This window comes from Phodopus roborovskii, unplaced genomic scaffold, assembly GCF_943737965.1.
Source record: "Phodopus roborovskii unplaced genomic scaffold, PHOROB, whole genome shotgun sequence".
NCBI lineage: Eukaryota > Metazoa > Chordata > Mammalia > Rodentia > Cricetidae > Phodopus > Phodopus roborovskii.
Window position 1 is genome coordinate 322,600 of NW_026126547.1, and position 27,440 is coordinate 350,039.

At 41.9% G+C, this 27,440-nt stretch overlaps 1 protein-coding gene across 1 annotated transcript in view; it reads left to right on the forward strand.

Moving 5' to 3' along the window:
• The window catches only part of LOC127233883 (putative coiled-coil domain-containing protein 144C), a 135,833-nt gene extending 108,675 nt beyond the window's left edge, over positions 1–27,158 (forward strand). The window contains exons 23-29 of the mRNA XM_051200554.1: positions 1,538–1,571; positions 1,941–2,036; positions 10,416–10,563; positions 11,705–11,915; positions 13,187–13,358; positions 25,289–25,477; positions 26,916–27,158. Coding sequence (XP_051056511.1) covers positions 1,538–1,571; positions 1,941–2,036; positions 10,416–10,563; positions 11,705–11,915; positions 13,187–13,358; positions 25,289–25,477; positions 26,916–27,158 — 1,093 coding nt within the window. The remainder of the gene's footprint in view (positions 1–1,537; positions 1,572–1,940; positions 2,037–10,415; positions 10,564–11,704; positions 11,916–13,186; positions 13,359–25,288; positions 25,478–26,915) is intronic.
• The last annotated feature ends 282 nt before the right edge of the window (positions 27,159–27,440 follow it).

Here is a 27,440-nt window from a genome sequence, read left to right on the forward strand (position 1 = left end):
TAGGGCCTCGTGCATGCTAAGCAAGCATACCACCACTGAGATACACCCCAGGTTCCTTGTCACCATTTTAACAGTCTGACTCAGACTCCCAGACTGACCTGGAAATCACGCTATGGTGCACGCTGCGTTTACAAGCCTATGACTCCATGCAAAGTTCAGCCTCTTTTTGTTAATTTCAAGATTCTGAATTACTGTTTGTAATTATAACCATGAATGACTTGAAAACATGGATTGATTGGCTGTTATATCACTTCATAATGCATAGTTTTCATAGTGTGCTGTGGCATGGGGCATTTATGGTTTATACAATCTCATCCAATCTCAGCGGTTCCGAGGAAGGCTCTCTTCTGAACCAGTCAGTTCTCTGTGTGTGCTCACATAGTGGCTTGCCCTTCCTTCTCTTACCACCATCCTTCCTTCACAGATTATCTAGTACATTATCCCAGAGATTATGAGGAAAAGAACAGCCTTGACACAGAGAGAGGGCTTGAGTTAGCATGCACTGCCTAGTAGATAGAGAGTACTAACCCTGGTTATAAAAGAAGGGTGCTTCTGGGTGGGAGACATGGCTCAGTAAGTAGGCAGGGGCTTCTTGTGCAAGAGGACCTCGGTTTGAGTAGCAGCTCGGAACTATTTGTAACCCTAGTCTCAAGGGGTCCAAACCCCTCTCCTGGGCTTTGGGGGTACCGGCCATACATGTAGAGACATAGACGCAGGCAAATTCTCGTGCACTCTAAATAGATAAGTAAATAAATGCTTGAGAGGGGTTCCTCTAAGAAGAGGACTTAAGTAACGCTTTGTGAATAAATTTTAGTGTCTGTAATTCTGGTGTTGTCTTTTCATGACAATAAGAATGAAACCTTGTGCTGAAATCATATTTTTTTTTCCTTTTTGCATTAGTGAAAAACTTTGATCGAACTGTAATTTCTAGTTTTGTTTCTGTTGGTAGGATAAAATACCCAAGCAACAGGCAACTCAAGGGAGAAAGGGTTGATTTTAGCTCACAATTCCAGGCCACAGCCCGTTACAGTCCACTGTGGGGTTACCACAGTGGTGGGAGCTTGAGAAAGCTACTCCCATCACATCCACAGTCAAGAGCAGAGAGAAATGCATGCATGGTTCCTTGTATTCTCTATACATCTACAATGTGGGATCCACAGCATGGGGAATGGTGCCACCCACCATGGACGGAGCATTCCCACATTATTTAATCTGTAATCAAGACTGTCCAATATGGATATGACCTCAGGTCAATCTGATCTAGAAATCCCCCACTGAGATTCTCTTCTCTGGTGACTCCTGTTTGTGTCAAGTTGATAATTAGAGCTAACATCACAAGTACTATTATTCTCTACCCCTTAAGTTTAACTTCTGTTTATAGTTGAATCCACTTTATAGGAAAGGATTGTACTTTAAGTCAAATATAACTATTATGGACATGTGAAGTAAATTATAACTACAGAGATTTTTATATAAAAATACAGTGTTTTATTTTACATATTTAACATTTGCCTGAAACAATTTTATTTTTTTTAAGGCTTACAAAGAGACAAGTTACAGAAAAGCACAAGGTACTGTAAATGAACAATCAGAAACATAGTTTGATTGGATGTGGAAAGGAAGCAGACCCTGGGGAACCTGGGCTGCAGGCTGAGTGGCATCTCACTGGGAGGAGCTACAGCTGTCACAGCTGCCGTCCGTATCACCATAACCCTGAGCCGCCAGGATGTGAACCTGCAGCCTCCCAGTCCCCATCCCCCAGTACTGCCCACCCCAAGCCCACACCATGGGTATCTGGTAGGGAATTGGGCCTGTGAGTCCTCACAAGAGTAGTGTCTGTCCTACAGACATAGTCATGGCAAGGAACATTTTGGAAACAACACTAGGTTTTATTGTGTGAAAAATAAGAGTTTGAATGAGACCATGTTTCTGTGTTCCAGGCTGCCAAAAAGAGTAACCCGGGAAGCCACTCCTCCATGAAGGTAATGGAGACTGATGCTGAGAAGGAAGGGGGTATAGTAGCTGCAGATTTTCAGGTCCTGGTGGTCTCAGGTCAAGGCAGTAAATACATAGCAGATCTTACCCACCCTAGAGACTGTCCACGGCCCAGGCTCCTTCACTAAATTCACCTGCAAAATTAGCAGAATCATGAGGTTGCAGGGGAAGAATGAGGAGTTGAAGAATGTTCCCAAAGTCAGATGAACAAGGCTGTAAAGGCCCAAAGTTAGGCAAAGGTTTCCAGTGCCTGCATCTGGTGACCCCATGACATCCACTACAGCTTCCCAGTGCCTGCATCTGGTGACCCCATGACATCCACTACAGCTTCCCAGTGCCTGCATCTGGTGACCCCTTGACATCCACAACAGCTTCCCAGTGCCTGCATCTGGTGACCCCATGACATCCACTACAGCTTCCCAGTGCCTGCATCTGGTGACCCCATGACATTCACTACAGCTTCCCAGTGCCTGCATCTGGTGACCCCATGACATCCACTACAGCTTCCCAGTGCCTGCATCTGGTGACCCCATGACATTCACTACAGCTTCCCAGTGCCTGCATCTGGTGACCCCATGACATCCACTACAGCTTCCCAGTGTCTGCATCTGGTGACCCCTTGACATCCACTACAGTTTCCCAGTGCCTGCATCTGGTGACCCCATGACATTCACTACAGCTTCCCAGTGCCTGCATCTGGTGACCCCGTGACATCCACTACAGCTTCCCAGTGTCTGCATCTGGTGACCCCATGACAGCTTCCCAGCCCACTGTGCAGGGATGAGCAATGGAGGGTGCTGCATACCAGAGTACAGAGAAACAAGCTAAACAGCGAGACCAAGTGTGTACCATGGCCATAGGCCATGATTCTGCAGAAGCTTCCTCCTTGCCTGAGACAGAGAAGAAGGCAATGGAGAGGATGAAGAGAATCCAATGAGACCCTGAGTTGGTAGCCACCCCAAAACCATCCTGTTGAAACTTCAATTACCAATACAGATGCCCAGAGATCCCCAAACCATGGCTGGAAAAGAATTAAAAAGCTCATTCATTAGCTCTGCAAGCTCAGCTGGCAGGCTAGGTAAAGGCGGGCTTCCCCCTCTCCACAGGTCCCTTCTTGGTCTAAGGAACTGCAATCCCAGCAAAAGCAAAGGAAAGCAGGCAAGCGGCCAACAGTGCTCACCTTTTCCCTATTAGCCAGACAGCTAGAAATAGCTGCTTTCTCTATATGCTGTGAGGTTCTGATTATTTATGTATGTTTAATCCTAACTTGGAATAAATATTTAAGTTGGCTTTTTCTTTAAAAAAAAAAAAAAAAACCCCGAACTGTCCTCAACATAAAATGGGGGAAAAGGTTTTTTTTTTTTTAAAAACAAAAAACCCCACACCCCCCCCCCCCCCCCCCCACCCCCCCCCCCCCCCCCCCCCCCCCCCCCCCCCCCCCCCCCCCCCCCCCCCCCCCCCCCCCCCCCCCCCCCCCACCCCACCACAACCCCCCCCACCCCCCCCCCCCCAACACCCCACCCCGGGACACCGGCCCCCCCCGCCAGCAATCAAAAAAAAAAAACTGTTTGTTTACTATGTATAATACAGTGTTCTGCATGCTCACCAGAAGAGGGCATCAGATCTCATTACAGGTGGTTGTTAGCCACCATGTGGTTGCTGGGAACTGAACTCAGGTCCTCTAGAGGAGCACACAGTGCTCCTAACCTCTGAGCCATCTCTCCAGGCCTTAAGCTAACTTTTTAAGTAAGTGTCTGATGCTGGTGAGGTGGCTCAGTGAGTGAGCATGCTTGTTACAAAAAGCCAAGTGGCCAAGTTAGATCCCTGGAACCCATGGTAAGGGGGAAGGGAACAAGACTCTTCACATGCACAGTGTGGCAGCTTTTTTATTACATACAGTAATAAATACTTAACTAAAAATAACTGCAAGCAACTGTTAATATTAGGCTTAGTTATAAGTAAAAATGTATCAAAGCCTTATTTTATTAAGATATGTTATCAAAGACAATATGATGTGGTAGCAACTGAAATATAGAGGTAAAGTAAAAACTTTTGTAAAGGAGTATGTTTTGAAAAATAAAGAAACATGAGACATTAGGGCTGGGTGTGATGGCACACACCTTTAATCCCAGAGACAGTACCTGTGAGTTCAAGTCTAAGCTCATAGAATGTTCTAGGCTATAATAAAATCTGTCTCAAAACTAATAATTACTAATAAACTGGAGATGTTAATTAACCAGGGTTTCCTTTGACAAAATCAATTTTATATAGAATTTCATTTCTACTTATGTGTTTTATTAAAGTTGAAAACTGGCACTTCTGTGCATTTACTACATGCTATATAAATTTGGGGGACGTTTTGAACTAGTACTATTTTACAGATGGAAACTCAAGTACATCAAGTAAATGAAACAGAAGAAGCCAACAGCCAAAGTCAGCCCTCTGCGACAGCCTCTGGCAATGGTGAGTTGCCCTGTCATTGCTGTGAGTCCATCTGCAGTTGAGTGAGCACCTTGAAGGGGTGTGAGATGGGGCTGTATGTGACAGGAAGCCTCTGCTGTATTTGGGTCCTATCTGTTCATCCCTCAGTCCTGAGTCACAAAACACCAAAGTGTTCAGCTCCTGGGCCCACAAGAGATGACCTCCATGTCATACTAGATGGAGAACCACTTCAAACTCGAGGCTGAATGGCTCTGTGGACTCCCTCTGTGCTGTGCCTGATGTGAGCAGCATCCACAGCCTGCTCATCTTGCTGTAGTAACCTTAGAACTCTACCTCCTTGAATCTTGATCCATTCTGCCTTAGAACTATCTATTTTGAAAATTCAGAACCTATCTTGTTCCTCTGATGTCCAGATCCCAGCTGTCACTTCTACCAAGAGCCCACTCTCTCTGGCTGCTCTAGCTTTTTATGGGTCTCTTTTTTAGCCCATTACCCCTTAGACATTTGTTACTGTAACAGAACCATGTGTTTTCACTAACTGCTGAGATCTTCTTGTGTTGGGGATGTCCTCCTGTATACGTGTTTCTCTTATCGGTTGATGAATAAAACACTGTTTGGCCAATAGCCAGGCAGAAAGATAGGCGGGGCCAGGAGACCAGGAGAATTCTGGAGAGGGAAGGCAGAAAGAGGCTGGAAGAGATGCCGTGTAGCTGTCCAAAGAGTAACAGGTCCGGACATTCTCTGGTAAGCCAAGACCATGTAGAAATACATAGATTAGTAGGAATGGGTTAATAATTAAGATACAGCTATCCAGTAAGAAGCCTGAGACATCGACCAACAGTTTCATAATTAATATAAGTCTTATTTGGGGCAAAGCAGCTGTGGGACCAGGTAGGACATTCTTGACCAAAATAAATTACATGTACATAAGTGTATCATGTGTTAGGTGTCTGATGTTGAAACACACACTTAACCACCATTGTCAGTGTGGGTAGCAATGCATCTTCCTCCACAGCTGTTTCAGTTGTCTTATATCCCCATTAAGAAGCTACCAGTTCATCTGAAAAGTCCTTGAATCATTCTCTGCCCACATCAACAGTACATGAGAGTTATAATGTCCAACTCCTTTGTATTTTTACATAGTAGTATCATGGGCTTTTTTTCATTTCCACAATTCCAGTTAAATGGCTACTGTGTATATCGTGACTTTTTTTAAACAATGTTTTTACTAATTCTTTGATAATTGCATATGGCCTATTTTGGTCATATTACCAGCCCTTCCCCAGTTCCTCCCCAAACCACCCTTCCCTCCATTTCTACCAAACCCTGAGTTTTGCCCCCTCTACCCCATATTGCACAGTTAGTCTTGGGGATGGGACCCACGCTGGCATCTTTGTGACCTACCAGGGGTCTCATCATTAAAGAAAACTGACTCTCTTCTCACTGCTATCAAATGTCAATAGCTCCTCGGCTAGTCGTGGGGTTTTATGCCCACTTTCCCCCATTCAGTGTGGGGGTGTTTTTTTCTGCTTGAGCTTATGCATGTCTTTTACATGCCATAACCACTGTGACTTCATATGTGTAATTGTCCTTCTGTCCCTTGTTGATAAGCACAACTCTCCCTCTTACAATTTTCCAAGTCCTCTTCCTCGAAGATCCTTGGGGAGGGGTGTGATGTGTATGTCCCGTTTGGGGCTAAGCACTACTGCACAGCCTCATTTTGTCTACACGTTGGCTATTGGGAGTCTGTATTAATCGCCATCTGCTGAAATGAGATGCTTCTCTGATGAGGGTTGAGAGATGCTCTGATTTATGTGTCTAGCAATAAATCATTTTGGTGTTATAATAATTAGGGGTCATTTTAGTGCCTAGTCAATTTAGCTGAATAATAATTTTAGATTCTTCCCTAGGGCCTCTGACCTATCTATTCATGATTTCTTGGCCCCTTTAATAGTGCTAGGTATGGTTTCCATCTCATGGCGCAGACCTTAGACCCAATCAGAAAGTGGTTGGCTAACCCCACGACATTGATGCCACTATTTCTCCTTGTCAGGCTAGTCATTGCTGTCCTCAGGGTTCACAGTTGAGTGAGCCTGATGAACACTTTTCTCCTCCAGTAGCTTCTACAGAACCTTCCAGTGCCATAACAGCTAGTCTCCAGGTTGGTAGCAGCTTCATTTTTCCATGTCCTGTTACTCGAGTGCATGGCATCTTCAGCAGTAGGGTCTTAGTGTCAGGGTCTGGAGGGTAACCAAGAGTATTGGCAATAGAGTATAATGTAACCCCTTTGGCTCAAAAAAAGGTAACCTATCCCTGATACAGGGTTTTTATTTGCTAACATGGGGTACCTAGTTGGGTTTTATTCCCCCATTCTGTTGTTGTAGTATTGGTCTTTTTAACTTTTTTTACTCTTTATTCTTTGGGGGTCTGCCTAGCCGAGAAATAAATTCTACACAGAGGCTTATTCTTTCTTGTCTTAAATTGTCCCATCTATCTTTTGCCTCTGGGCTTTTGTCTTTCTCTATTTCAGTATGCTCTTCTTGACTTCTTTCTCCATGTCTGGCTGTGTAGCTGGATGGCTGGCCCCTGACGTTCTCCTCTCCTTGTTTATCTTGATCTTTCTTCTTTTCTTCCCAGATTTCTCCTTCTATTTATTTTCTCTGCCTGTCAGCTCCACCTATCCTTTCTCCTGCCTCACTATTAACTGTTCATCTCTTGATTAGACCATCAGCTGTTTAAGACAGGCAAAGAACCACAGCTTCACAGGGTTAAACAAATGCAACATTAAAGAATGCAACACATCTTTGCAGCATTAAAACAAATGTTCCACGGCATATATGAATGTAACACATCTTCAACTAATATTCTACAACACTAGTCAGTGGTATTTTTAAAGTCAATGTTAAGCTTCTTTCCATGTGTTTATTTTCTATTTGTATGGTGTGTGTGTGTGTGTGTGTGTGTGTGTGTGTGTGTGTGTGTGTGTGATTCAGGGGATTAAACCTAGGCCCTTGTTCATGCTGGCCATGTGTTGTACACCTGAGCTGTATCTCCAACTTTCTGGTTACTTTCTTCCTTTGAAAGAGTCTTGGTAAGTTCCTCAATTGACCTAGAACTCATGGTGTGGCTCTGGTACTGATAGGGTTTGATACTCCTGCCTCAACCTCCCGGGTAACTAGGTTTACAGGCCTGTGCTACTGTGTATTCTGGTTTCCTTTTGTCACTTTGATAACCCACACAAATGAAAGCACCTGAGTTTATTTCAACTCAAACTTCTAGATCAGAATCCATCACTGAGGAGAGTCAAGGCAGGAACTGGAAGAACATTGTTGCTAACTCACCAACTGACTCTTGTAGGGTCACACCCAGCTAGCTTTTTTTATACAGCTTAGATTACCTGCCTGGGATAGTGCGATCCACAACAGGCTATGCCTCTCTGTGCCAACTAACAATCAAGGCCATGTCCTATAGAATGTCCACAGGCCAGTCTGATTGATTAGTTGAGGTCCCCTCTTCCCTGATGACTCTAGGTTATGTGAAGTTGACAGCAGAAACTAACCACACACCAGGCCTGAATTGTATATATCCTTTAATAAACTGTCTTTTTTGATACTTTTGCCAATATTTATTAAATTTTGATCATTAAATTACAGTTTGATATCTTTATCATCAGGGAACACATTTCTTAAATTGTTTTGACTTAATAGCCCTATGAAGGTTTGCTTCTGATCTTAGACCGTTATTGATGAGATGAATGATGCTTATGCTGCACACTGTCCCACTGACTGTTCCATCCCTTACTGAGTAGGTGGGTTTGGAATTTTAAATGGTGTCTGTGAATAATTTCTTTGAACACTGTGCCCAAATTTTGCATCTTGTTTTTGTCCCTGGATGCACAAACCAGGCAGTGTGCAACCTTCTGGTTGTGTCCTCTCCGTCCATGCTGGAATGTTGAGCGTCTTAGTATTTTTCAGGTCATATGCAGATAGCCAGGGCTGTTGTGAGTTCATGAACACAATGGTCTTGCATTACATTGCATTTTTAGGTTGTATTTTATGTGTATGTGTGTATGCCTGAATGTATGCATGTTCACCATGTGTGTGCTGTGCCAGCAGAGGTCAGAAGAGAACATCAGATCCCCCTAAAACTGGAGTTACAGGAGGTTGTGAGCCACCATGTGGGTGCTGAGAATCCAATTCAGGTGTTCTGCAAGATCAATCAGTCGTCTGAACCTCTGAACATCTGTCTCTCTAGCCCTTAGGTAGTGGTGGTGGTGGTTTGCTTTTGTTGTTGTTGCAGGGTGTAGTTGTAGCTTACTTTGTGTTTAGCCTGGCTTGACAATGTATTTCATCTGAAGTTTTCAATCATGGTCATGCTACATAATTACTTAGAGTCTATTGACTCTTCAGTAACATTTTACTGGGCATAGAAGTGACAACTCCGACAATCCAAAATTTTCAAGCATCCTTTGACTTCTAAACCACAACTCCTAGAGAACTGTTGTTCAGTGAACACAGATTCAATGTGGTAAGGACATGAGAACTGTGAGAAGTCATTTGGATTGCATTCAGCAATCTATCTGAGAGTCAAAGAGATCTGCTCTGCTAAGAGGCATCCACATCGTGGTTAAGCAGATGCCCTCACACGGGGGCTTCTAACAGGATGAGCAGCAGGCAATTTTTAGGTTGCTTCGGCAGTGTGGTTGTAGAACGTGGCTCTTTCTTCTTCTTCTTCTCCTCCTCCTCCTCCTTTTTTTTTTTTTTTTTTTTTTTTTTTTTTTGCCATAGTTTAAATTTGTCTTGACTTCAGATCATTCCACTTAGGACAGACAGAAGTATGCTCATAACTCTGAAAAGCTACTTGTTACAGCCTCCTATGTTTTCTTTTATTAACAGATTATAAAGTAGTCTATTTTGTATGTTTTATACATTCATGACATGCAACTTATGTTTCTTCAGTATTCCTATGGTATGTGATTCTGCGAATTTTTCAGATTATATGAAAGCTCAATAGAGTGTATACATGGACTGACACTGTTTGAACCTGCCTTGTTTGAGGGGAAACTGTAGTTAAATTTGTCCACCATTGTGCTCTTAAGTTCCTATTGATTTGGATTTGTTTGAACAAAAATTAAATTTTTAAAAGGGAAGCTCTCATGAGTCTACCCCTCTTTGAATTTCAATATGGGATATGTTTAAGTCACATTAAACAACTTGACCCTTCCTTCCTGTTCTAATGACAGCCTCCAGTCCTCCCTGACCCTGCCCCCAGTGTTGGTGGAACTATTTGGGAGGTGTGGTCTAGCTAGAGGAGGTGCGTCACTGGGGGTGGGATTTGAGGGTTACAAGGACTCCTGCTGTGTGGTTCCCAGTGTGTCTCTTTTGCTTTGCCTCTTGGTTATGTGTTAAGATATAAGTGATGTAAGGTCTCAGATAATGCGCCAGTACTGTGCCTGCCTCCTGCCATGCTCACAGCCATGATGGTCAATAGACTGTAACCCTCTGAAAGTAAACCTCAAATTAATTTTTTTTTTTTTTTTTTTTTTTTTTTTTTTTTTTTTTGGTTTTCAAGACCTTGCTTTGGAGGTTGTCGTGGAACTGGCTCTGTAGACCAGACTGGCCTCAAACTCATAGAGATCTGCCTGCCTCTGCCTCTGCCTCCTGAATGCTGGGATTAAAGGCGTGAGCCACCAACCAATTAAAATTTTATAAGTTGCCTAGACCATGGTGTTTTATCACAGCAATAGAAAAGTAACTAAGAGCGATTCATTTAAGATACATTAAACATCTCTACCCTTCCTATTCAGTCCTATTCAGACAGCCTCCAGTTCTCCCCAGAATTAGCAGAACCTTCCTGCTAACCCAATTAACCCTGACTTAGAGTTTATCCAGTGACCTGCTGGGAATGGACGCTCCTCCTGGCCTTCTGAGAGTGCCGCAGTTCCGTGGAAGCTTTCCACGTCTTTCCACCATCGGCAGATGCCTTCCTGCAGGCGTCCTGTCAGTGTGCTGTTGAAGGGGTCCCGGCAGATCTGCGGCGTTCTGCCACGCTGCTCTCATCCCTCCTGTGTGCTGTCCTGTGGTCTCCGCAAGCCACAGTCTTACCAGATTCACCTCCCTCGCCAGAGTGAGTCCAGAAGGTTCCACATCAGTTCCTTCTCCCTCTCTTCTGGCCTGGACCCTCTCTTTACAGGGAGACACGACATTGGATGACCTTTTTCATCTGTTTTCTGTCAATCGTAGATCATTATCTTCATAATCCATTGTCTTAATAATTGTCAAAGTAAATAGTTCGGATGTTTTGGTTTTCTTGTTTCATGTTGAAGTGAAATCTGAACCTATTACACCATCTTGGATGGAAGTAGATTACAAGGAGTCTCCATAAATGAATGGGACAGCTAGAGAGTTCTTCTCCATAAATGAGTGGGCCAGCTAGAAAGTTCTTCACCTTCTGTGTGTCTCAGTGTAGCCTTTTCTTCCTTGGGACAATTTTCCTTGAGCCCATTTTGGATCAGTTTTCATAGGTGATCATAGGACTGTCTCTTACGGTGTTTATCTGAATATATAATGCTCATTTATCTGAAAATATAATATGCATTTATCTAAATATATAAATTTTCTTTTGTGTCTTCTCTTCCCTAGATTTGAACCTAAACAAAAGCAAGATGTATTAGGGTTCTCTAGAGTTACAGAACGTATAGAATGAGTATATTTATATAAAGGGTATTTATTAGGATGGCTTACAGGCTGTGGTCCAGCTAGTCCAACAATGGCTGTCTACCAAGAGAAAGTCCAAGGATCCAGTAGGTGTTCAGTCCATGAGGCTGGATGCCTCAGCTGGTGTTCAGTACATGCTGGAATCCTGAAGAAGTGGGCTCTAATGCCAGTGGAGGCATGGACTTGATAGAAAGCAAGCAGGCAAAAAGAGAGAGCTTCCTTCTTCCATGTCCTTCATATAGGCTGCCAGCAGAAGGTGTGATCCAAATTAGAGGTGGGTCTTCCCACTTCAAATTACCTGATTAAGGGGGGAAAAAACCCTTACAGGTGTGCCTAGCCATTTGGGTTTTACTTAATCCCAAACATAGCCAAGTTGACAACCAAGACTAGCCATCACGCAAGCTCTCATTTGTTTTATCTGCGGAATTTAACACCATACATCCTCATTATAGGCACAGAGTGCTTATTGTTCAAGCTTTAAGTAAACATAGTTGCTGTGTACAAAATGTGCTCATGTATAATTCATTCCCGTGTTATCCTCTCTCATACAGATTCTGGTAGCCTGCTGAAACTTTGGGATATAGTGCATTCATATGAAAGACAAATGGAGCTTAAAAACAGTCACTATGAACTACTTACAAGAAAACTTGAAAACATGGAAAATATGGCCAGTGGTATACAGAGAGAACAGACAGAAATTAATAAAATAAAACCCTGGTTACAGAATAAAAGAGTAGACTTGGAAGAACTCTGCACTTTGAGGCAAGATATCTTATCTAGTTTTCTAAATTTGTATCTTCATTTTATACGTATGTGTGTCTGCCTACCTGTGTGTCTGTGTATCACATTGCCCACAGAGGCCAGATTCCCTGGAGCTGGAGTAACAGATGATTGTGAGCCACCATATGGGTGCTAGGGACCCAACCCAGGTCCTGTATGTGAACAGCCAGGGTTTTTCACCACTGAGCCATCTCTTTGGCCCCAGGACATCTTAGTTCTGAACCATCGTATTGTATTATAGATCTGCAATGGATTTTCATAATTGCTTGGCTTTCCCCAAGAGGGAAAGAACATTTTCAGTCCTGTGGAGGGAGTCCTATTGGAGAGAGTGTAGCCACCTCATTTTGGTGTGATCATTTTAAATAAGTAAATTCATAATCTTCAAAACTGGAGTTCAAATGACTATGTTGAGTTCTACTCTTCACTTGGTAATGAGAATTTGTGATTATTCTTATATTTTTTCTGTTACAGTTGATGCTGCAAGAAATCCAATTGAACTTTGTTTTCTGAATTCTAAATATTTTGGAAAAATTCATCCATATACAATTAGTTGTTCAAAGTATAGGAATCTTTTTTAAAGACTTGGGTCAATTCATCTTACTTGCTCTAAAGAAAGCTTAATATTCATTGGTAACAGATTCCAAAGAGTAAGAAAGAATCATTATCGCTCAACTCAAGTATTTCTAAATTTATACAATTGTACTCTTGAATTAATTTATATTGCCAGGGATCCTACAAAGGTAGCCATGAGTGACAAGCCATGTAGAAGCTGATGAACCAGACCCCATCTGTACTTTGTTAACACAAATTAAATAAAAAGATAATGGAGATCACTGGTTATTTTATTCTATATGTCTCTTTCCTACATTGACAAAATTAATTCCTATTTCAATGTTAAAGAGCTACTCATTCATGCTGAATGATCAGTTCATGTATTGTTCACAAAAGTCCATCAAGCTTCCTATGTAATAAATAACATTGAGATATGCTTGAAATGTTAGGAACAAACAGAATGAGAGCTAACAGATACTAGATTCCTTCTAGTCTTGGTTATGGCTACGGACAGAATCTGCTGTGTGACCATCTGGAAGTTCTCCTTTGCAATTCAGATCACTGTGAGGCATGTCTGGCACATTTTATGGTGATGAAATTTTATTTCAAGTCAACATATTCAATTGTTTAGAAGGGTAGTATAATGAAATCACATCCCACAGTGAACATTTTCCTAAATGTAATATGTTTTAATACTTCAGATTCCCCTTAAAACAAGGTGAGAAGCAAGAAAATGCTGAGTCTACGTTTCAACAAAAGATGCAGCTGAGCAGGAAAGAGGAGCTGTGTGATGAAAATGCAGAATGGACTCAACACCCAGAAAACAGGACTGCGAATATGGATGTAAAGGTCCTAGAAAATGGTTTGAGACAGGTAAATCGGTCGTGAGTAAAATTTCATATTTCTGGTGGGTTTGATATTAGTTGGATCACTTCAATCTTATATGTTTTTATATAAATACCTGTGACTAACAGAAAATGATTAGGAAAAAAAAGATATTACTTGCCAACTCATCACTATGAAAACATGAAAGCATGCAATTATACCAACTTGAGACATGCGCCTCATCACTTGATAGTGTGATTCACAGAACACTGTGGACACTGTGCATTTAGTCTACTGTTGACCTAAATGTTGTTATGCCATCCATTCTTGAATTAGGACAAAATAGTACCCCACTCTAGAGTTAAATTAAGACATTCATAGCTAAGTTTGTGAATTATAAAGCTTGGCATCTAGTGGCGCTCACCATGTGTTTCCTGAGGGAAGGGCTAAAAGGTCTCTAGAGTTTAGCCAACGACCACCACCTAGAGAACCATTTAGTGTTTTATGTTAGAACATGGGCTGTCCTTATTTGGATCTGTAACGAATCTTGCTAGATCTTTTATAAAGTACCAGTTTTATCCATGCCTGTCTTTGCAGCTGCTTTTGCTCTTTGAAAAGCTTACTTTACTTATTCATGCAGCTAAAGTGATTTTGTGGGGTATCCATCCTTGAATAGGTCACTTCCCTTTGGTGTTTTTGATTTTTGTTGTTGTTGTTGTTTGTTTATTTGTTTTGGGTTTTTATTTTGTTTTGGTTTTGGTTTGGGTTTGGAGGGTTTTGTTGGGTTTGGTTTTGTTTTTTGTTTTTGTTTTCTGTTTGTTTGTTTGTTTGTTTGTTTGTTTTTCAAAACAGGGTTTCTCTGTATAGCCCTGGCTGTCCTAGAACTCACATTGTACACCAGGTTGGCCTCACAGAGATCCACCTGCCTCTGCCTCCCAAGTGCTAGGATTAAAGGTGTGCACCACCATCATCTGCCTGGGTTTTGGTGCTTTCTTTTAAGGTTCTGCTGTGCTGCCTTCGAGGTATGGGAGCTTACTCATTACTAAACCCTTAGTGATATGAATCTCTAACAATCATTTTTTTGAGGACCCAAACAAGCCCAACTGCAAGTTTCTCAAGAACAAAATCCCAGCATCTTAAAAGATAGTGTTGGGACAAATCATCTTAGCAATAAGATCTGAGCACAAAGCTCAGAGGCATTTTCCAGTGTGTAAAACTTGTGTCGTGGAAAAGGCAGAGAATTTGAGGCTTATGTTTATGCATATAATGTACATATCTGAAGAAAGGTAGTGGCATAACCAAAGCTGGTCTTGAATTCCTAACCATTCTACTTCTATTACCCAAGTTACAGTAATGTTCTTAATTTAGCTCTGTCTGTCTAAGTCATGACATTCATAATAGGCCAATCCAAAGAAAAGGCTTTCGGTGTTTTTCATAGAAATTTGTCACTCTAATGATTTCAAACACATCTATGACAGTAGATTTTCTAGTTTGGGACAGTGGTTTAACCTCCTTCATGTGTTATTGTGGAGATTTGTGTGCAATTTTAATACTGTAACCACTATGTAAGGAGGAGAAATGAGGCCAGCAGAACATCCCTCCATTTAAGAAGACTATGACTCTATTTCAATGTACACAGCCATTGAAAGTCAATATATTCCATAATATATATTTATCAAATATTCTTCAACTGTCATATCCTCAGCCATAGATCTACATATCTTAGTTTATGAATTTCAAAATAATTTGTGCAGAAATGCCAATAGTTTTATTCAAAATGTTTTAAATTATTTTTAATGCATTTTGATCATATTTACCTCCCCCTCCTAACTCCTCCTAAGTCCACTCAACCTCCTATTCTCTTCAGCTTCACATCCTCCTCTATTTTATTACTCACCAAGTCCCCTTGTGCTGCCCATATGTGCGTGCCTCAGTGTTGGAGTCAACATCAGTTAATTTTCTATAAATGGCAGATAGTATTATTTTAGGTATGGTGTCCTGTTGTGACAACTCAGTTAATTCTACTGTTACAGAACAAGAGTTCCCATAGACAATATCCAGATGAAAATGGGTAAAGGGCAAACTGAATGATATTAACAACTTCCTTTTTCATTGCTCATTTTAGTTACAAGGGCCACAGGATCAACTCTCACAGACAGAACGGAGTTCTGAGAAGACACAAGCTATCTTACAAAGGTATAAAGTAGAGTGGCACACAGAGTATCATGAGTTTGTAAAAAACAAAAACAAAAACAAAAACAAAAAAAACCCCAAGAACCGTATAGTATAGAAAATCATGATAATGAATATCCTTTTAGGAAACCAGGAAACTCTTTGAAAATTAAGATAGTTGAAGTACATTGTTAACAGTTGGATGTAGTTCAGTTGGACAGGGCTTGATCTGTGTGTACCAAGTGAAGGGTTTCATCCCAAACTCTGTAAAAGATAATGTGTAATTTTTACACTATTATGCACATTATCCACAAAACACAGCAGGAAGAAAATGAAAACTTCCAAACCACATGCTTTTCAAATGGTAATAATGAAATTATTCTTTTAGATGTTAGTTCAGAAATTGTGATAATGTTTTTTAAAGAATATTCGTGAATTATTATCAAATACATTTTAGGCTTGAAGTTCGACTTTCCAAATTAAAAGTCACACTGAAAGAGCAATCAGCAAAAATTGAACAGATTCAGAACCAACTGCTGCACGAAGATTTGGTGAGTCCTCTTTCCTTGTACCATTCTAAAACTGTTTCCCCCTTGTGGGGTTATATGTTGCTTGAAGTCACCCATAGGTAACGCACTCCAAGATGCTAAGCCTTCATTTACCAGCTGGCTCATTCCAGTCACTTTATTCAAACGTATGCAAGGTTAATAGGGGCTGGGAAAGATTCCAGCCACCAAAGCCATCTTGCTCTTGCTGCCCAGGAGGACAGACAACCCCCACAAATCTCAGTCCCTTTTGACTGAGGCAGCCATAATCAAATGCAAGAGCTCCAGGTCTGCCAGGAGTGTCTAAGGGCCAAGGTCAGTACAGCTGCAATCTCTGTGTAGCACCAAGTGCAGACTCCAAAGACACAGCGTTTCTTCAAGGCTTACACAGTGTCAGAACAGTTTCTCTACCTCTACTGATTCACCCAGACATAGCAAAGGCTTTGCCAAAACATTTCACTCAAAGCCAGGCACAAAGTCTTTACTTTACACATCATTACAATTATGTGGGAATGTTTTAGGATATATGAAAAATGCCATTGATAAAAAATATTTCCTGTATTTGGGCACAGTGGCAAATGCCTTTAATCCCAGCACTCAGGAGGCCAAGATGGATGGATCTCTGTGAGTTCCAGATCAGCCAGGGCTGCATAGTTGAGGGCATGGTGTGTGTGTGTGTGTGTGTGTGTGTGTGTGTGTGTGTGTGTGTATGTGTGTCTGTGTGTCTGTGTGTATTTGTTGTTCATAATGCTACTACTTTTTTTTTAACCAATAGTGGACATCCTCTTGGTTTTATAGAAGTTCAATGAAATGATAGCAATAAGGAACTTTGGTAGCAAGATTTTACTAAACAAGCAGCTAAAGAAATGGCTCAGGGGTTGAGAGCATATAGTGTCCTTGTATAGGATCAGAGTTCAGTTCTCAGCACCCACATCAGGAGGCTGGAAGCCACCTGCAAGTCCAGCTCCAGAGGATCTGATTCCCTCTTCTGACTTCTATGGGCACCTGCACACACAAGGCATATATACACCTAAATGAAAAGAAATCCTTTTTGAAAATCAAGAATTCACCAGGCATGATGGTGAACACCTTTAATTCAAATATTCAGGAAGAAAGACTTCACCATCACATGGTTACAGTGTTAGCCCCCACCTGGAGCCAGGACATGGCTGCCTCATGTAACCTGTTAACTCTCAAAAGCAAGATGATGCATGCCATTGAATGCATAAAGTTTGAAAAGTGACTTTCAAAAAGGGCACCAATCAAAATCAACAGGAAATGCACACCATTAGCATCTCCAATGGAATCCATTCAGTAATGGATGGTGGGTGGTAATCCACGAGGACTGAGCTAGAAGGAAGGTATAAATGAAAGGATGACCTCAATAATGGGCCGAGACTGGAACTGTGGGTTAGATGATCTAAGGAAGCCTCGAGGAAGTCTAAGAAATGGGTGACTTACACACAGAAAAGAAGCAGCAGAGTTTCTGCACTCAGGAATGAAGTAAGGCTCCAGCTGACTATGGAGAAGCATGGGCATCTCTAGAATTTGCTCGAGACATAAAACATGATGAGGACGCCAAAATGTCCTTGTCACCCTGTATTTTGTTAATGAATTTGTAGGATTAAATCTTAAGAGGTTGGAGAAATGGCTCAGCGTGCATTTCTCTGGCAGAGGACCCAGGTTCCATTCTCAGCACCCACATGGTGGCTCACAGCCGTCTCTAACTCCATTTCTAGGGGGACTGATGCCCTCCTCTGACCTCCATGTGCACCAGGCATGTACACATACATACAAGCAAGCAGGTTCTCACACATGCACATAAGATAAAATAAATCCTAAAAAAATCAGAATTTAAGTTAATAGAAAGTGCTAGGTGATGAAAAGAGATTTTAGATGGACTGTGTATTAAGGATTTTGAAGCCCACTGGGAGGGCTTAGTCAGGATGGGAGAGGGAATCTAGAAGAAGCAAGTACAGAGTATGCTTTCTGGTGTTATTGGGAAGACACACCTTAAAGAAAGATAAGTAGAGAAGAAAATTTCAAACTCCCCAGAGATTTCTTACAGAAAATGAATATTTTTTTCTCATACTAAAGTCAGGTGAGAATGACTTAACCAATTAAAGGAGTGTAAATTCTATAAAAGTTAATGATGCAGGGCACCTGAGAGATGGCTCATCAGTTAAGAGCCCTGGCTGCTCTTCCAGAGGATCCAAGTTCAGTTCTAAGCACCCACTCTGGCGGTTCACAACTCCAGCTCCAGTGCATCTGACACACTGCTTTGGCCTCTGCAGGTACATGTCCTGCACACAATTGGCATGTATACATGCACTTGCACACGCACATGGGGGGGAGGCACAAAATAAATTTCCTCAAATATTAATGATAATATGTAAATAAATGAGAGCTGGTTTTAAGGGGTTATTTTTTAATTTGATCCTAAGTGGAATGCTACAAATGTGTACAAATGCATATTACTCATAAGCTTATAAGAAATGATTTGTAAGAGAAGAACAAGACTCCTGACAGGTTTAAATGTTTTTATAATTTTTTTAAAGCTTGGAGATGAAATGGAGAAACTCATTCAGCAAACACAATCTCTAGAATGTACTTTGGAAAAACAGACAGATAAAAATGATGACTTGATGATAGAGCTAGCTGGGTAAGATTTTAGCATTTTAAAACTTTTCAATCATTAATTAGATTTATTGCAATTTTTACTCATATTTTTGAGGATTTTGTATATGAGTGTCATATTTACTTTATTTTCCCTCCCTCTGATTCCTCTCATGCCTCCCAACTCCCTGTCAAAATCATAGCCTCTTTTTCTTTGATTTTTCATTGTTACACACATGTGTGTGTATAAATGCATAAATACAATCTACTAAGTTCAGCTGATGCTACTCCTATGTGTGTGTTTTAGGGGGTGACCACTTAGTGTCATACAACTTCATTGTAATTTCTTCATTTTATGTGTGTGAGTGTTGTGCCTGCATGTATGTTTGAGCACAATATACATGTCTGGTGCCCACCAGAGAGGGTGTTGGCTCCAGAATAAACAACTACCAACAAGTGTTTGCGTCTTTCAGTGACATTCACATGTAAGTATGTTTTCTACTTCACCCCAGTTACTAATCTCTGGGCTGCAGATTATCTTTAATAATTTGTCAGTGTTTCGTGCTAAAATAGATAATAACAGTTATAAAACATCTAAATGTGCTTCTAATACTTATTCCTCAAGTGATGTAAATGTCATAAAATTCTTCCTCATATCATTTGTTAAGTTTATAATTTGCCCAAGAGCCATAGACTATCTAATAAAACCCCCCAGCACCAGACATGGAAAGCCAGTTTTTGAGTTGTTGGTCAGAGATATCCAAGAGACTCCAAAAGCAGTATAGGCTATTGATGTTGTTGTTTAATATTTCCCAGAGGTTGAGAGTAAGTTCCTATTCTGGATAACACCAAGCACTTCAGACATAGGGTCCAGGGGTCCCTGAGCTGGATCTGACCTGAATGCCTCCTCCTTGGCTATCAGAAGGTGCTATGCAAGATTTCCAGGTGGGGAAACGACAATAATTCTGCCTAGCTGTGATGCCTATGAACTACAATGGCAACCAGCATAATGCAATATTCATAAGGGTGCAATAGTGATCTGCATACTTAAGGCCCACTCAGCGAAAGGGGAATCTCACCTGGTCCAGGAACCTAGGCAGTAACAAGGCTTGGAGGAACACCTGCAACCCCTACCTCACTAAACCAGTGCAGTTTCTAACTATATTCTAAATATTCCTCCTTAAACCCTCAAATAAGTGTAGCTCTCACACCTCTTCAAAGAAATGTCTCTTTGCAATAAACAGAGATAATTACAAAAAAAAAAATCACAACTGATCAAAATGGAAAGAACAAGTACTTGTGTGGTGCCCGGTTCCAGCGGATGCATCTTAACACGGCTGCCTACCTAAGGCTCAGGGATCAGCGCAGCAGAAGGGTGGGAGGGTGTAAGAGACAAAGGAGCATGGAGCTGGTGAGAGAATGTGTCTCCTAGAAGTGTCGAGAAGATACAGACCCAGCAATAGTCACGCTGACATGGAAGGGGACGCTCATGGGCCTCAAGTCCAGAACTGCAGGCAGCTAAGGAAGGGATGCTGAGAGTGGGAGGCACGGTCTGCCCAGGGTTCAATTCCCGGTACCCACATGGCAGCTCAAAACCATCTGTAACGACAGACCTGGAGATCTGGCACCCTCTTTTGGCGTCCATGAACATGAGACATGCTTGTTATACACATTCATACATGTGGGCAAAACACACAAAAGAATTATTTAAAGGTTATAATTTCATTAGAATATTTTCAATTCATTTTAAGTTGAGACAAATGAGAAATTCATGACTTACAGTTTTGTTCCTTTTATGATATTATACATTGTCTGCTTAAATTATTAAATATCGATGCTGAAAATATGCCAATCCTGTACATTTTCAGATTTAAGAAGCTCTTTGAGGAGACAAAAAAGAAGTTAAGTAATCTTGAAGGCAGAGAGCTTAGTGGCCGTGAAGATTTAAAAACTAGCCAATTTGACATGCATATTCCAATCAGTACACTAAGGCATGAGGTAATTTCAATAATCTGTAAGATTCAATATCTCTTACTTTGGTAAATATAGCTACATAATTCTTTGGCCAGTAAAACAAAGATTCAAAAAAACAACTTCACTGACTTGAAATCAATGAGGATGTATGTTTTTTCTATTAAGGTGAGTTGTGCTGATTCTCTTTATATCTTATTTATTTAGATTTATTTATTTTATAATGTATGAGTGCTTTGCCTGCATGACTATATGCCATGTGCATGACTAGTGCCCTCAGAGGCCAGAAAAGGGCATTGGATCCCCTGGAACTGGGTGGTTGTGAGTCACCCTGTGGAAACCTGGAAGGGTGACAAGGACTCTTGATCACTGAGCCATCTTTCCAGCTCCACTTCATGCTGGTAGATGACTTAACAACAGTGCACCAATTACAATGTCAAAATCTTAAGTGCCTTGTTGGTTCTATTTGCTAGCAGCATTATCAGGCTACAGTTGACAGGCTGTGAAAGCCAGTCACTTGAAATATACATTACACAGTGTATATTCACAGGTACACAAATATCATCTCAACTTTTTAGTATCTTTATCATCCAAATATGTTCTAAACCTCTTAGCAATTGCTCTGTCACCCTTAACTTAACCCAGTGTGTGTTTAACTGCTATCACGTTCATCTATCTGGACGGTTTCAGGGAGAGACACATAGTCTGCATTCTAGCTGCCTTTGTGTCTGGCTCCTTTTATTGGACATACTTTATTGCTCAGCCTGTTCAAATACCTATACATACTTCATTTCTTCTCATTGCTGATTAGTGTCCCATCATACAGGTAAATCGTACACTTTGGTATATGCTCACCGATTGATGGACCTCTGGGTTGTCCCCACTTTGAATTTTGATTGCTGACATTGCTCCAGCAGTACAGGCCAAGTTCTGCATGAAATGGCTTCATTTCTGTTGGTTAGCTGGGTCATGTGATAGCTGAATACTTGCTCTTCTGAGGAGCCACCAGCAGTGTCCCTTGTCCGTCCAGTGTTTGCAGTCTGTCCACTAGTCTTGAAGGGCACTAAGACTTCTCCACTTCCTTGCCAACACTCACTCCATCTTTTTATTTTTTGTTTATTTGAGACAGGGTCTCACTGTGTAGCCCTAGCTGGCCTCAAACTTGAAGAAATCCACCTGCCCCTGTCCCTGCTCCTGCAGCACTGGGATTAAAGGTGTGAGCCACCAAACTGGCTTTTTCTGTCAAAGCCAAGTTTCCATAAAGTGGTAGATCACAGGAGTTTCCATCTGCATTCCCCTAAGGTGGAGCCCAGGTGTCTCCTTGGGCCCATTGGCCATTAGTGAACCTCTACAGAGAAGGTCTATCTAGACTGTTTCTCCAGTTCCAGATTAACTCTTCACTGGTATCTGTAGTCCTTTGTATATCTTGGATATGAGTTCTTCGAACATTCCAGTAATTTCTTCTTCTAACCAGCTTGTCCTTGCACTTTGTACCGTGTCTCTGAGATACACTGGCATGTTGTGTTGATGGAGTCAACTCTCAACTGTTTATGCTGTAAGTGTACTGATCCAGTCATGGTGAGGTATCCCGTGTCCTTTTCTTAGAATTTGCACATCTCATTTCACACTTCAATGTTGTGTTTTGAGTGAATTTTATTTATGTTGTTTAGTAGTCACCCACACATGTGGATACCAACTTGCTCCAGAATCATTTCTTGTTGAAAAAAAAAATGCTCTTAAGAATAATTTTGCAGCATTTTGTTGAGATTCATCTGTTCATAAACATGGGAGTTTGCCTTGGGTCCTGTAAGCCAGTGTCTTATTGCCAGTTGTCTTCTGACAAGTTGCAGACTTTCTCCTTGAAGGAACATTAGAAGAAACAGTAGGCTGTCCTTCCTGTTCTTGTCACCTTCCCTGCTGGAAAGGCAGCAAAGGAAAAATAAGGGCACCATGTTTGCTATGAGGGAATAACAGTATCAATAGGAAAGTAAGAGCCCTAAGACCGTCTGTCCATGGCTACAGGGGTGCCCACAGAGAGAGGTTGGTAGTATGCCAGCCCTAAGCCCTCAGCAGGCTTCTGGGTGTCAACCAAGTGACTGTAGTTGTCAGAGCTGGAAGGCTCTGAAAGGGGTAGGTGCCAGCCAAGTTCAAGGTCTTCCAGAGCAAGCCTGCAGTTCACAGACCAGAACAGCAGGGACCCATGTATATCCAGCAGGCTTCAGTCAAGAGAGGAGCAGGGAGTAGAAGTTCTGCTATTCCAGCCAGTCCTCTTCCTCTACTATAGAACTCTCAAGCCTTCTGTTCTTGCAGCCCCAGAACATCAGAAATTATGGGCCCTGGACCCTGACTGGCATGCAACTAAGGTTATAAATGGGGCCAATCAAGGAAGAGCCGTCAACAAGCTATCAGCAGCTCCAGTTGGTATGGTGTCACCTGTCACTTTTCTGGCCTGATCCTGCTTGAGGCTCTGTCGGGAGCCCAGGCCTTCATGCAGCTGAGGAGGACTTAGCTCCCCTGCAGTCCCCTTGCTCTCAGGAAGGCCCACTCGGGTGGGAAGCTCTTTATCCAGTGAGGGTTGACGTGGCCAGTTTTATGCCTTGCTGAGTCCATAACATAGTAAGATCTGGCCTTCAATAATAGCTGGTTCTTTCTCTCGTCTCCGCTGAAGCACTCCAGCTCTTGCCTAGTCTTTCCCTCTTTGGTCTCATCTCCTCAAATCACGGTCACAGAATCTGTTGACCCAGTTCACTGCTGACAGCATTTAAGTTTTGTCGCTTCATTTTAGTTCGCATGTCTTTTCAGCAGCTTATCTGGTTGGGAATTAGATCAATGGTCATCTTACAGTTGGCAGTTAGATTCCCTTTTCATGTGGTGTTGTGAGAGTTGTCTGGGGGAATGGAGTATGATGACAGACCAAAACAAAAAAGCAACAAAACACCACCACATCCAAAGCTGGGCAGGGTGGTGCACGCCTTTAATCCCATGGCTCAAAAAGCAGAAGCAGGAGCAGGTAGTCCTCTGTTTGAGGCCAGGCTGGTACATAGTGAGTTCCTGGACAGCCAGAGCTACATAATAGAAAGACTCTATCTCAAAAAACAAAAAAGAAAAAGAAATGAATCCACCCAAGCCTAATGAGTTTGCTGTGGTAACTGCCAAGAGCATGGTGACTGGCCCACAGCTGTGTCACCCCACTGGCCCCTCTCACGGGAGCTGCACCCCAGTTCTCCTCACAGATTTACGGCAGCTCTGCAGAGGGCACCCTCTCCCCAACAACACTGCTTTCAAAACTCTGGGAAAGGCCTTGCCCACCGGTTACCTCAGTGAGTTTCCTGAGCCAGTGGGTTTCCATGGCCTCCACGGCCCTGGGAGCCTCTTTCTCCCTCCAACAAGGGTGCTTCAGCTTAGAGGAAGTGGGTACAACACCTGGTATCTAACTTTGCGCTAGAACCAAAGTTGATCCTGTTCACAGCACAGACTTCATTCTTGAACACCACAGTTCCTTACATTCACCTCTTGCACCTAAACCACTGGAGCCACAGCCCAGCCCAAGATTCACAGGCCAGTAATAGGCCAGCCCATTAGAAGAAATTCATGGCCAGAGTGTTGCTCCTAAACCAGGGAACACAGCAATGAAATTGTGATCATAGTAATAACTTACTAAGCATTGTTCCCCTAGAGAAATCCATGTGAAAGCTGAAAGCTGAATCAGACTAAGTCTTAACCCCAGTTCTTGGGGAGCAAGAGGATCTCTATAATTTTGAACCCAGACAGGTCTACAGAGAGAGTTCCAGGTTAGTGAAGGATACATAGTGAGACCCTGTCTTAACTAAACAAAGCAAAAACCCCATACTAGAAACTAGTTATCAAAACAAGCTCACACTCAGGAGATGGGTCTCATGGGAGAAGGGAGCCATATTTGAATTCACCACCATAGAATATCATAATAACCAAAGGGAAGTAAGTCATCCCAATTCAGCCAACTAAATTTTGTCACTACTGTTGTTTAATGCACTCCTGTATTTTATGGAATGAGTCCAAAGTTTATAGGCAGTGCTCTAGATCATAACATTTTTGTTTAAAAAAAAAAAATTATGTTGCTAGCCAGGTGGTGGTGCATGTGTTTAATCCCAGCACTCATGAGGCAGAGACAGGTGGATCTGAGTTCAGCTAGGGCTGCAGAGTGGGTTCCAGAGCAGTTGGGGCGACACAAACAAACACTGTTTCAGAAAGAAAGAAAGAAAGAAAGGAAGGAAGGAAGGGAAGGGAAGGGAAGGGAAGGGAAGGGAAGGGAAGGGAAGGGAAGGGAAGGGAAAAAAAACATAAAAAGAAAGAAAAGGAAAGAAATTAGAGGCATTGCGTATTCTGGAGGAAAGGGCCAGAGACTTCCATTGGTATGTGACTTACCATATTATTAATGAAAGAATAAACTAGACATGGAAAATGACAGCTGTGGTTCAGCTGTAAGTGACGAAGATGTGTGTAAAGAGCCTATTTTTGTCACTCCTGCTGGGTTTAATTTTGCTTATTTTCTAGATAATCCGATGGAGTACATTCTAATAGTCTGCTACAGAGTGTAACCTTAACTTATTACAACTGAACTGGCATCACCTATCTATTGGCCTAGTCTCGGTTTATATCCTTCAGCATGAAACCATATTTTTTTTATTCATACAGTTATATAAGCTGAAAGAAGATTTGGAAACTACATATTACAAATATCTACACATGGTTGTCAAACTTCAGTTTATGGAGCAAGAGCTGATAGTGATAAAAACAGAACACAAGAAGCGTGGACACCTACTCAAGGACCATACACACTCAGAGGAAGTTCTTCCCTGCAGAAACCAGATGCGAGAGTGTGCGGTAGGTGGCTTGAGAGCCTTGGAGCCCACACAGGGCCTGGGGACAGCAGGCAGCTTGCAGAATGCCTTTTTCTTTTTAATTACTCTGCAACAAGCTTGAATTCATTTCAGCACAGCGGGAATGTGGATTCTAACCCTTGCATTTCCTCCTCTTCCCATAGCAATTGACTTTGTAGATTTCCGAATGGCATACATCTGTCTTTAAAGTTTCCAGTGTATGTCACTGGTTTCTGTTGCTGTTAAAAACAAAAACAAAAAAACACTGACTAAAAACAACCAGGAAAGGTGTACTGGCTACTTTTATGTCAACTTGATGTAAACTAAAGTGATCTAAGAAGAGGGAACCTCAACTAAGAAAATGCCTCCAGCTAAACTGTGTGGTGCACACCTTTAATCCCAGCACTTGGGAGGCAGAGGCAGGCGGTTCTCTGTGAGTTAGAGGCCAGCCTGGTCTACAGAGCACGTTCCAGGATAGCCAGAGCTACACAGAGAAAAAAAAAAAAAAAAAAAAAAGGGTGAGCAAGCCATGAGTACCAAGCCAGTAAGCCCCACCCCTCCATGACCTCTGCATCACCTCCTGCCTCCAGGTTCTGGCTCTGCTTGAGTCCCTGCCCTCACTTCCTTCCATGGAAGTGTAAACCACATAAACCCTTTCCTCCACAACTTGCTTTTGGTCCTGGTGTTTCATCTCAGCAATAGCAACCCTAAGGCAGGAGGAAAGTGTTTATAATGGCTTACACGTCCTGCTCATAGACCCACACTGAGAGAAGTCAGAGCAGGAACTGATGACTCAGAAAGTGGAGGAACACCGCTTACTGGCTGGAACTCCATTGCCCACGTCAATCGCTAATCAAGGAAGTGCCATATAAGCTTGCCCACAGACCAATCGGATGGAGGTAATGCCTCAAGGGAGGTTCCTTCTTCCTAGATATGTCTAAGTTAATATCAAATTGACAGAAAAATTATTGCATTTTAAGACAACTGAGAAGAAAAGTTTCTATATAAAAGTTAAAACATTCTGTTAAATATTTCTTCCAGTCACAGTTACATCTTTACAATATTTTGAGCTGATTCTTTTGTTCGGTGACTTGTGAAACTACATTGGGGCTAGGATGTGCAGAATTAACAAACACAGGGCCCAGGGCTCAACCCTAGCACCATTCAAAGGAAAAGAGTATACTCTTTTTTTAAATTTTATTAGGTTTTGGTTTGCTTTGTTTCTTTTGGGATGGGTGTATTATTGAACCATCCTGACCTCAGATCCAGAGATCCACCATGCCTGCCTTTATGTTTTAAATGTGATACAGTTGACATTAGTAACAAAAATTTTAAATCCCAACATCTTATTTAACATATTTAAACTGCCTGTGAGTAAAGGGAACAGGAGTAAAGTAACAGTTAAGATTAATTATTTTGGAATTTTGTACTTTTTGCTTTAGACCCAAGCAAGAGACCAAAACAACACTGAGGACTTAAGAGACACTAATGAATTTGTAACGTTAGACCAGATGGAACTCCGAATTAAAAACTTGGAATCCCAGCTAGCCATGAGGGAAGCTCAGCAAAGTCTCCATGAAGGAGGAGTGCTAAAACCCGAGCACTGCTATGCAGAAGAGAGCAGCATGATGCCGCCATTGAGAGCGGAGCTGAGCGAGCAAGCCAAACAGAGTCCTAGGAAATAGCAGAGCTCGTTGTGTCTCTGCTGCAGGAATATGGATACCAGGGAACAGACCTCCCAACAGACTCGGAATTTGAAAATGGACGTGCTCTTGAACTGCCATTCAGGGAGGCTCTTGCTTCTTCCCCTTTTCACTTTGGATTTCTGTGGCCCTTTGCCCCCTAATGCTCTCATGTAGCTAACGTGTTCATTAGTCTTTTGGATTAGTATTCTAAAGCTTTCTAAATAAGGCATTTATATTCTTATTAAACTACTTCATGCCATTTTATTAAATAGAAATCTCAAC